The sequence below is a fragment of the Oratosquilla oratoria genome, chromosome 23, assembly GCF_046742065.1.
Source record: "Oratosquilla oratoria isolate Oo_2021 chromosome 23, ASM4674206v1, whole genome shotgun sequence".
Lineage (NCBI taxonomy): Eukaryota > Metazoa > Arthropoda > Malacostraca > Stomatopoda > Squillidae > Oratosquilla > Oratosquilla oratoria.
Window position 1 is genome coordinate 1542497 of NC_134799.1, and position 12970 is coordinate 1555466.

The 12970-nt window shown below is 39.6% G+C and overlaps 1 protein-coding gene across 1 annotated transcript; it reads left to right on the forward strand.

Moving 5' to 3' along the window:
* Window positions 1-247: 247 nt before the first annotated feature.
* On the forward strand, window positions 248-12205 carry Idh3a (isocitrate dehydrogenase [NAD] subunit alpha, mitochondrial). The gene is made up of 5 exons (XM_076206431.1): window positions 248-397; window positions 9396-9524; window positions 9639-9780; window positions 9907-10165; window positions 10375-12205. Exons 1-5 carry the CDS (start codon window positions 371-373, stop codon window positions 10895-10897), a joined length of 1080 nt encoding a protein of 359 aa, XP_076062546.1. The 5' UTR covers window positions 248-370; the 3' UTR covers window positions 10898-12205.
* The last annotated feature ends 765 nt before the right edge of the window (window positions 12206-12970 follow it).

The following is a 12970-nucleotide window of genomic DNA, read 5'->3' on the forward strand; positions in this document are numbered from 1 at the left end:
TAAATGAGATCAATATTTTACATCGGAATTCAAAACAGTTGCATTGTCTTAAATACCATTAAAAATATCCCTAAAAATCTCATGCACATAATCTGAGCCAAATATTCATTATAATATATTCTGAAAATGTATAATTTAGTAAACTTTTAGCCACAGACATTAAGCCTGCAAGAAAAATATATATAATGAAACACTCTAGGTGAATTAAGAGAATCGAACAAAATTATGAAAAATATATAAATCTTAGCATCAAAATGTATATCTAATTAAATTATAATAATATAGTGTAATTTTATTTACCATCGGTTTTGAAATTTACTGGATGAATTGTAAATGTGGAGTATCTCAATAGAAGTGATCACGGTCAACAATGGCGGGTTCTGTGTTGAAGAATGTGGTAAGCTGCATAATTTTGTATTTAATCATTGTAACCGAAGATGTTGTTATCTCGATTATTGCTAAAGTGGCCATAAGAGTTTTATGTGTTTGCCTGTGCAATTTATGTACAGAAATGGAGACAATCGTGGTATTGCGTAATCGAATGTACATGTTCTACATTTTGTCGTCTGCCCATCAGCTGATCATGCCGGGGTATATATGTCTTGCATAGACTTACAAAGTAGATATTCTAGAAAAGGCCCCTAGGCCTGTAGGTCCAGCTCTGAACTGAGCTGAATATACGGTGGTGACGGCAGCTCTAACGATTTTATTATATTTTATATTAGCTTTATAAATAAACTTTGGATCTCCTTTAGGCTTTACTCATCTGATCATCATTTCGTGCCTCATCCAAATTTGTCTCAAACCTATTGACTTTATGACTATTGCATGCTGGGGCAGCGCATTGCAACTCAATTACAAAATGAGTGTATAATTTTTTCAATCTTATTCTTACCCGAAAGATTTCTGGGTATAGCCATTTATATTTTCCACTTCACTAAACCATGTGCAACCTTCCTAGGACAGGTCTCCCAGTGTCAACTTGACCTATAACTCTTAAACCATTCCAACTATTTATGTATCTCTATGGAAAACTGTATTTCTTCACATCCTTTAGGCATGTAATCACCCTTGATTTGTCCTTGTGACCTCTTAAAGCCCTTAAATAAAGAGATCTGTCAATGTAATCTATCCCCTTTACTCTTTAGAGAACTCACTCACACCTGTGATATTCAGGCCACTTATGGACTTCTCACTGTTCGAACCCATTGCCTCCACTCTCAACAATCTTGTGCCATGGTTATCTACTCATAGACATAGACCCCAACACTGTTCAAGTCCTTCTTCATGTTGTCAATCCATCTTGTGCATGGTTTTCCTGGTAATCTTTTTCTTCTTACAATACCATTTATTAGCACTCTTACACTTAGATGACTTCTGTCGGTGATCGACGCAGCTAGACTGGGGTCCCACTGTGACCAGGCAGCCCCCTCCTATCCGTGGTCCAATCGATTAGTCGATTGGCATTGGGGCTGGTGTATCCTGGTGTTGGCGTCTGGTCTGGTATTTTGGCCAACCATACATCCAGATGTTTTTTGAAGGTGTCTGGAGACACCCCTATTATATTTCTCAGTTGGGGCGGGATGCAGTTGAACAATCTTGGCCCACTGAACGAGAAGCCATTGTGTATTTTGGACTTTATGCTCAATGTTGATCCGGGAGTGGTCCTCACATAACACAGCCTCCCTCTTCTTTGGTGAACTGTAATTTGGATTCCAGTGTTGGGCACCCTCTTTTCTAGCACCTTCCAGATGTAGATAATGATGTAGCATTCCCTGCGCCGTTCAAGAGAAAACAGCTGCAACTCTTTCAGCCTCTCCCAGTAGTTCAGTTCCTGGAGCCCATGTATTTACTCTTAGGTAGCTTTTCCTGGTGCTTTCCAGCAATGTGTCTTGTGTACTGTAATTGTCTTTGCTTTGACATTTATAATATTGATATGGCCAGAAATTTCCTTAATTTCTTCATTGTGCAGTCATTGTTGGATGTCTTCATCAAATATTGGGCCCAGTGTCTTTTCTTAGTCAGGCTCCAGGATTCACATCCATACAATAGGATTGGCTTTATGATTGTATTGTATATTCTTGTATAAAAGTGGCAGTTGCTGACAAGTATTGAATTAAACGCCACAAGTGGGGACGGAGCCTTTATTAGCACAATGTTTCGCTTGTTATTACAGCTTTTTCAAGTACATGTACATGTACTTGAAAAAGCAGTAACAAGTGAAATACATGTACTAATAAAGGCTCCGTCCTCACGTTGTGTTTATTTCAATTGTATATTTTTTGTTTTTTTTTTTCATTGATGTGTTCCCCCTTTACTAACCTGGGGCCGTATACACAAAACTTTTTTGTTAGCCTTAACAATCTCTGCTAGCTAACAGAAAACCACTAAAAGTTATACACCAATGCTTAACTAACAACTGTTAGCTAGTAAACAGTTGTTTGTCAAGTTGCGCTAAACAGTGCTAAAGTTAGCAGCTTATGAACGTGTAAATGGACGTATTATTAAAAATTGCACACATAAAACAGTGTTATTAATGCAGTTGTTCAGAATTTATTAATAGAGTATCATGATAGCACATAGATATCGTATGTATGGTTTTTTAGGAGTACTTATTAACCAACGACATATTTTTGGACGAAGGCGCATTGTACAGGCGGCCGCGCCACAGACAAATCTTCCGACAGAAGACTCAACAATTATTTCAGAGGATATAGACATGGCAGAAGAATCACAGAAAAAGAAAAGGAAGCCAAACTGGTCACAAGAGGAAACACTCCTCTTGGTCAACGTGATTATGGAGGAAAAAATAATTATAAATGGGCGATTCAAGCCAAGGACACAAGGACAAGAAGGAGGCATGGCAAAGCACGTTGATGCTGTGGTATCGTTTTCTGTTTACATATAAAAGTTCATCTACACTTGGAGCCACAATCTAATATTTGTGCCATCTATGGTACCCACACCACCGGGAAACCTACAGTCTTCCATGAACTCTGCTTGTTTTACTTGCGCTTCTTGATTCTGATAGTGCATCAATTGTTTGAGTAATGACACGGCTGATTGTTGCTTGTCAGGTCTCAAAGTCGTCGCTGCTGCATTTTACCTGTGGCTAAATATCATAGGGTAATTTCCACCTTCGTCTCAGGACTCAGTGGTCGATTCCGTTCTGTTCGGGATTGAAGTTTGTCCCTCACTAAATCAGCCATTGTTATTATACCAGCACGGTTCATTCTGAAGCGTTTGATGAGTTCGTCGTCATTGTACTCGTTAAATGTCCCGTCGCTGTCGACATACTCGCCGTCGTCTTTGTATTTGTTGTTGTTGCTCCGCCATCTTTTCTACTAACAGGAATTTGTTAAGAGCTTAATAGTCCTCCACACCACTTTTACCTTAACAGTACTTTTAAGGCCCTAACAAGTTTTCTGTATCCACTGGTATTGCTTAAAAGCTAAATGTTAGTCTTAACAGGAATTTGTTACCCTTAACAGCTATTTGTTAGTGCTAACAAGTTTTGTGTATACGGCCCCTGAATACTGTAATCAAATTGCTTGTTTCTCTTTGATTTTTTAAAGTTGGCAGACCCAGTGCATTTTGTCTGTTGGTTGATTTGGTGTTGTGCTGAGGTTGATCCCTCACAGTCACGGTGATCCGCCACTGAATCCTTGCAAATTTTATCTATCAGGCTGTGGGCCAGTTTGGTTGCTGTAATTTGTATTATCTTGAGTTTGCTTATATCCTTCACTCTATTTGGGGACCACACCACTGATGCATATTACAGTCTTGGATGGATCAGGGTTTCAAAGAGTTTTTCATCATCTCTTCATCCATATAGTGAAAAGCCACTATGAACTTGTGCAGCAATTTATACGTCTCACCCAGAATCCTGCTGATTGTCCATCAGGTGACAGGTTGTCTTTTATGATCACTCCCAGCTCTTTATCCTCTTTTCCATTTGCAATGGGTTCACTCCCCTAGGAACAGTTAAAGGATGGTCTTCTGTAATTATTTATCATTTCCAGTACTTTGCATATTTTGGTATTGAAATTGATTTCCCATTCTTGGCTCCATATAAAAATGGTGTCTATATCTATTTGCAATTGCCTATAGTCCCCATTTTTCACTCTTCCCATGATACTTGCATTATCAGCAAACATGTTAGCATAGTTTGTTGCACCTTCCATCATTGACATAGACAAGAAATATTATTGGTGCAAATACTGAACTCTGTGGAACTCCACTCATTACTGATCTCCATCTTGATATCATATCCTTCACTACTGTTCTAATGTATCTGCCCTTCAAAAAAGTCTTTCATCCATTAACCTCTTCGATACGATGACGCCTACGTAGGCATCATGAGGCACGAGTGGGTATAAGAGAATGCCGACAACTGCGTCTTGATTGTATTTTTTAGTTGTAGATGAGTGACTCCCAAATTCTGTGAACTGATTTCATCATGCTTTCTGGATTTATTATTAATCAGAGTTAAAGAGAATGAGTGATACAGCAGTGAGTTTATATTCTATAACGCAAGTAGTGTGATCCATCGCACATGTGACATCTGATGCTGTGTGTGAGAATATGACTTGTATTGAAGAGGCTAAATAGTTTGCCTCTTGGTTTTGTATGGGGCAGAGATTTTGAATGTAAAGGAGGTAGAAAGGAAATTTTTAAATGTTGAGATTAACCTCTGCAGTGCCAATGTGAGTCAAATTCTCGCATACAACATGGGCTGCATGATGTACGATGATTCAATGATGCATCGCAATACATGCATTATAGAATATAAAGTTACAGCTGTATTACTCATCCTCTTTCACCATGAATGTTGAGAACCACAGAAAACGTGATAAAGCCTGTTCACAAAATATAGGGGTCACTCAGCTACAACTACAATGGAGGTGGCCAAAAAAACAAAGGCATAAAATCCACTCCCATTCACCTCCCTCCCTCTTACCTTGGCTCCTCCTGGATGACGGGTCATCCCTACATCTCACCCACAGCCCTGGGTCAGAATCAGTGTCATAAGACACAGCACATCCATAGCAAGGCAGCTTCATTTAATCGGCAACCCCCCCCTCCGTCCCTTCATGGAGGGAAAATAGAGGACAGGGAGAAATCCCTTTTGGCTGCATCAAATTATTATTCGCATACTTCCTCTCCCCCCATTCCCTTCCATGCATCACAGTATCATCCATATACAACCATTCTCCATTCACCCCTATCTTGTCTTCTCCCTTCCTTCCTCAACAGACAATCCCCTCTTTCCCAATGCCCCTTTTACCCCAACCATCCATCTCATCCTTGGTTGCCCCCTCATGTTCACTCCCTGGACCTCTGCCTTCCACACTTCTTTGTTTATCATTTCTTTCCATGTGTTGAAACCATCCCAATACTCTTTCATCAACCCTGTTTCCCAACTCCCTTTCCACGCCCATTCTCCTCCTCACCTCCTTGTTTTTCACTATCCAGCCTAGTAACCCCTGTCATACTTCTCAGGCATCTCATCTCCAACACATTCGAACTCCTCCTCTCTTCCACTCTTTATGTTTCATGTTTCTGCCCCATACAGTGCTGTCGGCACAATTACTCCATACAATCTCCTCTTAGTATCCATTCCCAAAAGTCTATTTCTCATTATACTTTTTAATCCCCTAAGGCATTTACTTGCTTCTCTCAATCTACACTCTACCTCCACCTCCACTCCTCCCTTTCCAGCCACATTCGCAGCTACGACTACAAAATAAATATAATTAGGACACAGACACCAGCATCCTTGCCCACTTGCGCCTCATGACGCTGACGTTGGCTTCATCGCATGCTAAGGGTTAAGTGTTTGATGAGTGTGATTGGAGTTATGAGGATGGATAGATTGAAAAATTAGGAGATGAGGAGAGCAGGGATGGAAATGTAGTTGCCAGATAGGGCCGATGAAAGAATGCTGGGATGGTTATTCCACCACAAAAGGCTACCAATATTGGCCTTCCCCTAGTTCCCAGATTCTTTAGTTAGTTCATATTTTCCCACTTTTCAAATCTACAATTTCATTATCATACATCTCCACATAACTTTTTTTTTCTATCATGTTCATATTTCTCAGACCTGGGGCTGATATTCACATCTTTATCAACTTGCTTAGGCACCCATACATCACAGTACTACTCCTATCCAACCTATTCCATACTTGGATTGCCATTTTCTTGATGACCTCTTTAATGACCTACCTGTTTTGAACAGTCTATTGCTGAATTTGATGTACCCATTTCCAAAGTGCTTTCTTGTCAGCTATCATTCTTATCAGTGGAAATTGTTTAATTTGTGTCCGCTATATCACAGATCACAGTACACCTCTCTCTCTCTCTCTCTCTCTCTCTCTCTCTCTCTCTCTCTCTCTCTCTCTCTCTCTCTCTCTCTCTCTCTCTCTCTCTCTCTCTCTCTCTCTCTCTCTCTCTCTCTCTCTCTCTCTCTCTCCTCTCTCTCTCTCTCTCTCCTCTCTCTCTCTCTCTCTCTCTCTCTCTCTCTCTCTCTCTCTCTCTCCCTCCCTCTCTCTCTCTCTCCCTCTCTCTCTCTCTCTCTCTCTCTCTCTCTCCCTCTCTCTCTCTCTCCCTCTCTCTCTCTCTCCCTCTCTCTCTCTCTCTCTCTCCCTCCCTCTCTCTCTCTCCCTCCCTCTCTCCCTCCCTCTCTCTCTCCCTCCCTCCCTCTCTCCCTCCCTCCCTCTCTCCCTCCCTCCCTCTCTCCCTCCCTCCCTCTCTCTCTCCCTCCCTCTCTCTCTCTCCCTCCCTCTCTCTCTCCCTCCCTCTCTCTCTCCCTCCCTCTCTCTCTCCCTCTCTCTCTCTCTCCCTCTCTCTCTCTCTCTCTCTCTCTCTCTCTCTCTCTCTCTCCCTCTCTCTCTCTATCCCTCTCTCTCTCTCATCTGTTTCTCTCCTCTCTCTCTCGTCCTTCCTTCCGTCCTTCCTTCTCCTTCCTTAGATCTATCTCATCCTGCCTATTGGAATTTTTTTAGACAATATTTTCCTCAAGACAATACCCTGTATTGCACACACCATGGCTTGCTAGAAACCTTTAGATATCTTCTCTGCATCTTCATAAGCTGTGTTGTGCCATAATCCACACAAATTGTACAATAAGTCTTCATCCTTAGTACTTACATTCCCTTTGCAGGTGCTGCAGTTGTGAATCATGGTTTATGTACTTTTTGAAGTTGTATTACAAGCAAGGTAATCTTTGAGTAGATGTTAGATCACTAATAGGGAAATATTGCTTTAGTAAGCTTAATAGTAAATGGACTGTTTGACTAAGAATATTCTTCTTTGAATCAGGGCATCTTCTAAAGAATGTTGTCAAGTCTATCTGATTGATGATAAACTGGAGATCTGGTAGGCTTAGGAGCTTCGTAGCGTGTGTGATTTTATTTTCACTTCAAGTTGAAGCTTTGAAGTATGAATGTTATGGAGTCCTTTCATGGTGTAGAAGCATTTGACTTCGTTTCTTTGCTGACTCTCAAATAATGAATAATGAGAGTGGGTACGTGCCTTTTGACTTGGTTACCTCCCTTGTAAGGAGGAAAAAGCCCTTGCTATATAGATAGACTCTTGAATGATTCTAGATGTTTTATAAAATAAATTCTTGTCTTGTATGACTTAGGCATTCACTTGATTAGTTGCAAGAAATTGTGTGACAATTGTGAAGAAACAGATATTTTTAGGAGAGGACCACACACACAAGTTACTTAGATGGCATCAAAATATGAAAAAGTAATTACAGTTATACCATGTACCCATCTTTTCATCAGTTGATTAAATGGGAAATAAATATATACTTGTATTGACAGTTTGATGCTCTGCCTATGGGGTTTGAACCCTAAGTAGTGTGGCAGCTATATTATTTGATTAACAAAGTAGGCTAGGATATTCTGTATGCAGGTAACTACTTTAGCATGAGAATTCATGTTCAAAAATATTTTCTAACATGTTGATACTGTACCATTACTTTGGGGTACTGTTTTGCTGTATTTATCATGATAGAAAAAAAATAGTGAATGGTGAATATTCATTCATATTCTGGCTATCAAAGTAGAGCTTGGTTTCATTTTAATTGGGTATACAGGCTTATCCAGTCTTCATAAGTCTGTCAAGCAATTGCTCCAATTCTCTCTTGCAAGAGACCTGCAGTCTTGAGGAAATTGGTCATAGCCACCAGTTCAGCCCATAGGATATTCAGTGAAAAGATTTTATGAACTTGTGGTGATGCATGAGGGGGGAGTGGGTGGGGGATGGGGGGGTGAGGGAGTATGTATGAGAAATAAATTGACACAGCCTGAAGGGATTTCTCCCCGTCTTCTCCATTTCTGCATGAGAGTATGGAGGGGGAGGGGTCACCAATTTAATGAAGTGGCCTTGCTGTGGATGTGCTGTGTCTTGTGACACTGCTTCTGACCCAGGGCAGTGGACAGGATGCAGGGATGACCTGTCATCTAGGAGGTGTCAAGATAAGAGGGAGGGTAGAGGGGAGTGGAGTATGTTTGGGATGGAATGGGTGGGAGTGTTTTTTATGCCTTTATATTTTGGCTACCTCCCTTGTAAGGGGGGAAAAGCCTTTGGAATATGTATGTGTATGTATGTCTATAGTACAGGACTGTGCATGGTAACATGTTCTTTGACGTCTGTGTGGTGATTGCTTCACGTTAATGTGTGGCTACTAACATGCATTTTAGTTCAAATATATGGTAAAACAGACAAAATGAGGCAGTATAGTTTCTTTGTAGTAATAAAAATTTTGCAACTTTAATATTAAGGATCATTAATTAGTTATAGGTGAAAGTTTCATATATCCTGTTCAGAATAGCGGTACCATTTCCAATAATAGTGAAGATCCTTTCAGGTAACTAGAAAGGATGTGCTACTCACATTTCATTCATAAATCATTATACACCGTTTTGGGATGGTGCATATTATCATTTATGAGTGGACAGGGAGGGAGCTGTCTATCTATCCTTTATAAGGGGGAAGAGGCTTTTTGAAGTGTATGTGTGTGTGTGTGCGCGCACGCGCATGCGTGTGTTTACCTAATTGTAGTATACAGGAAAGGAGCAATACTCATTGGGTCTTGTCTCATATTCTCTAATTTTCTAACATACCTAGACTCAAATTCATGTATGGTTCCAACTTAATATATATCTTTGATTTCCAGTTATCATACTTGGATTTGAACTTGTTTATTGTTTGAGCTTGGGCTATATCACCTTCTAAGCTATTTACATATTTATACATCAATATGGAAAACTGCATTTCTTCACATCCCTTGGATGTTGTGTGTATGTGTACACGTTTTCATGTATTAGCTCTGATTCATGACAGCATCCTGTAAATCTCCAATTCATTGTTTGTTTCTAGTTTACACAACTTGGGGGTACTGGTGTGCGGAGATATGCTACAAATCTGCATAAAGTGACCCTAATACCAGGAGATGGCATTGGGCCAGAAATCTCTGCTGCTGTTCAGCAAATCTTCAGTGCTTGTAAGGTAAATATTTGAGTTTCAGTTAAGAACCTCTTGTTTTTGCAAGAATAGCTAGATAAACATAATATTACCCAGTTGTTTTTATTAGACTTTCATATACTTCAATGTTACTTGTAGGTCCCCATTGAATGGGAACCAGTGGATGTAACACCTGTGAAAGGTCCTGATGGCAAATTTGGTATACCTCCTGCTGCTATTGAATCTGTCAACAGAAACAAGATAGGTTTAAAGGGTCCCTTAATGACACCAGTTGGCAAAGGTAATGCTGTGTATGTTGTGATCAATGAGTATTGAAATGAAATACAGCATGAATGATGTCAAGGTAGGTTAGCATAGCAGAAATTTGCAATTATGCAATTGTTGTTGAACTTGAATCTCTCTGCAGGACATCGCTCTCTCAATCTTGCCATTCGTAAGGAGTTTAACTTGTATGCTAATGTGCGGCCATGTCGCTCCATGGAAGGCTATGACACCCTCTACCGTGATGTTGATGTTGTTACTATTAGGGAGAACACAGAAGGCGAGTATTCTGGTATTGAACACGAAATTGTTGATGGTGTTGTGCAAAGTATCAAGCTCATCACTGAACCTGCATCTAGAAGAGTTGCTGATTTTGCTTTCCAGTATGCCCGAAATAATGGCAGGTAAGTTACATACAATTTTAAGTGATTTATGTCCCTATATATTGTAGTGTTTATATGTATAGACTTGTAGTGGCAGGGAAATTCACATTTCTTAAATGTTTTACCACTGTCTGGTACATGTTAATGTGTAATGATAATTTGAATGTTTTCATGTTAAATCTTTATTACCATTTTTGTATCATGTAATTAATGTTGAAAAATATGCACAGGTCCAAAGTGACAGCAGTACACAAGGCCAATATTATGCGCATGTCTGATGGGCTTTTCTTGCGATGCTGCCGGGAAGTTGCCGAGAAAAACCCCGACATAAGGTTTGAGGAAAAGTACCTTGACACAGTGTGCCTCAACATGGTCCAGGATCCAAGCCAGTATGATGTGTTGGTGATGCCCAACTTGTATGGCGACATCTTATCTGACCTGTGTGCTGGGCTTGTGGGTGGCTTGGGTCTTACACCTTCGGGTAATATTGGCGAGGGCGGTGCTGTCTTCGAGTCGGTTCATGGAACGGCACCAGACATTGCTGGGCAGGATAAAGCAAATCCCACTGCCCTCTTATTGTCCTCTGTCATGATGCTGCGATATATGAATCTCCACGAACATGCAACTAAAATTGAGCGAGCATGCTTTGAAACTATAAAAGAAGGTAATTTCCGTACTGCAGATCTTGGGGGTCAGGCTAAGTGTTCAGAATTTACTGGGGAGATCATCAGGAAAATTGAAGAATCAGATTAGAGTTTGTGTCGACAAGGTATAACTAGGTATATATCATCAATGATAGAACCTTCTTCCATGTCTGTTTTAGCAGAAAATATATTTCAAAGTAGTTACGGTTTCACTTAGAAGGGAAAGAATGTGTAGCTGTATGTAAAAGTATATAGTTAAGTAATTGAGAAAGAGGAAAATGAGAGCTGGCCAAAAGTTGCTCCAGTCATTAATTTAAATTTGAAATATAAACACTGGGAATGCAATATAACTTTTAAATGCAACAACAACAAAAAAAAGTTGGATGGCCATGAAGCTGTAAGACTGTAGGACCCCTTGCTGGCACCAGGTTTAGAAACCTTTTCAAGAATAATTGAAATTATTAGTTTCCAGTATGAAAAAATATATATATTCTTGCCCAACCTTGGAACAAATTGATGAAAAGTAGAGAGCATTAATCAATATTAGAATATTCGTGATACAAAGCAGTGTACTTAAGGTGAATGAAATGCACAAGTTCTACTTCTGTTTTTTTTTTTTTTTTTTTGTAATATGTTTTGAAAGAACACAAACTAATGTTATTCTGAGTAAAATTAATAAGGAATGTATCATGAATATTTGAAATGGAACCACTCATAGGTTTTCACTATACTGATATAATACATATTGCTAATTATTTGATATATTTTTATATTTATGTACATATACCAAAAGGTCTTCTCCTCATTATAAGGGGGTGGCCAATTTTTTATATATAATGAGGTATGTTCTCATTTATCAAATTATGAACAGTAAGTGTTATATTTACGTTATGAAGACTACTGCAGTTATACATTTACACACTTGTCTGTAAAATAATTATTGGTTGTTCCTTTCTCTCTACATTTTCATTCAATAAGAGCCAGTTAAGAAATTTAATATAAACCCGGTGGTCTGCCATATATTTAGCCAAGATTTAAGAAAATGTCCATCTCTGCTCATATTTGAACTCAAGTAGGAAGTCTGTGGAATAAAAGATCTATTAAAACAGCAGTATTGAAAGGGTTAAGTATTAGGAATCTTTTAAGTAGTGAACTTTGCCATGGAAATTTTAAGTGCCACACCCAGAGCAGATGAATTGGATAGTTTCATTGTGAGACAGGTTATGTTGTTATTTTTTTTATATAATAAAATATTGTTAACATTGTTCCTCAACACACTAAAACATTCTTGATGCATTTGATAGCTGGACTAGAAAGGATTTGTCTACCTACTGATGGTGTCCTTGTACATAGAAACAGAAGGGAGAGTTTGATATAAGTGTATATAGATATGAATAAATGTACAGAAAATAAATAACACTTTCACTTGCTTTTACCTTATATGTACTTGCTCTTGGGTTGGGATGCTATGGACTGGGAATGTAGGACTAGTATTTGATTTGTTTCAGCATACCCTGCTTCAAAAATATGCTTTTTCCATAGTGTAAATCAATTATCAGTTGGTCCATTACTGACTAGAAGACCCACAATGAGTAGTTTTATAGTGGTGGGTCTACAAGATGAATAATGGCTCCACTCCCTCCTCGAAATAGCTAACTGTTGCCTCACCACCTGGTTCCTCCTGGAATTCATTCCTACCAGGGAAATGGATACAAAGTGTGAAGGAGTAAATGGTTGTTTTCAATATATACTACCCCTTGTTTCTCTGTATCTGTGTGTGTATATTTACCTAATTGTATCCGGGAAAAGAAGAATGATTATTGTGTTTTGTCCCTTATGCCACGTCCACACGGTCGAGCACTGTCTGCCGGGCACGAAGGCTTTGCTCGACAACGGGCAAACCATCAAACTGTCCGTTCCTGGCGCCATTTGCGGGCAGTGGATGGAGGGCTGACATCGCTGCCAAACGCACGAGGTGAGGTGCGAGCAAAGTTAGCAAACCCGCTCAGTACAGACCGAAGTTACCTTTACCACCATGTCCGCACATAGTGCCAGTGTGTACTGGTCTTGACAATACGTGCTATGCTTTTCCTCATATTTGTCTCTTGCCTTTGTATATATGGCTCCACTTTTGAAAGGAGAACAGAAAAGCTGCTTATGTTCATTCTCATGTAATTGCAAA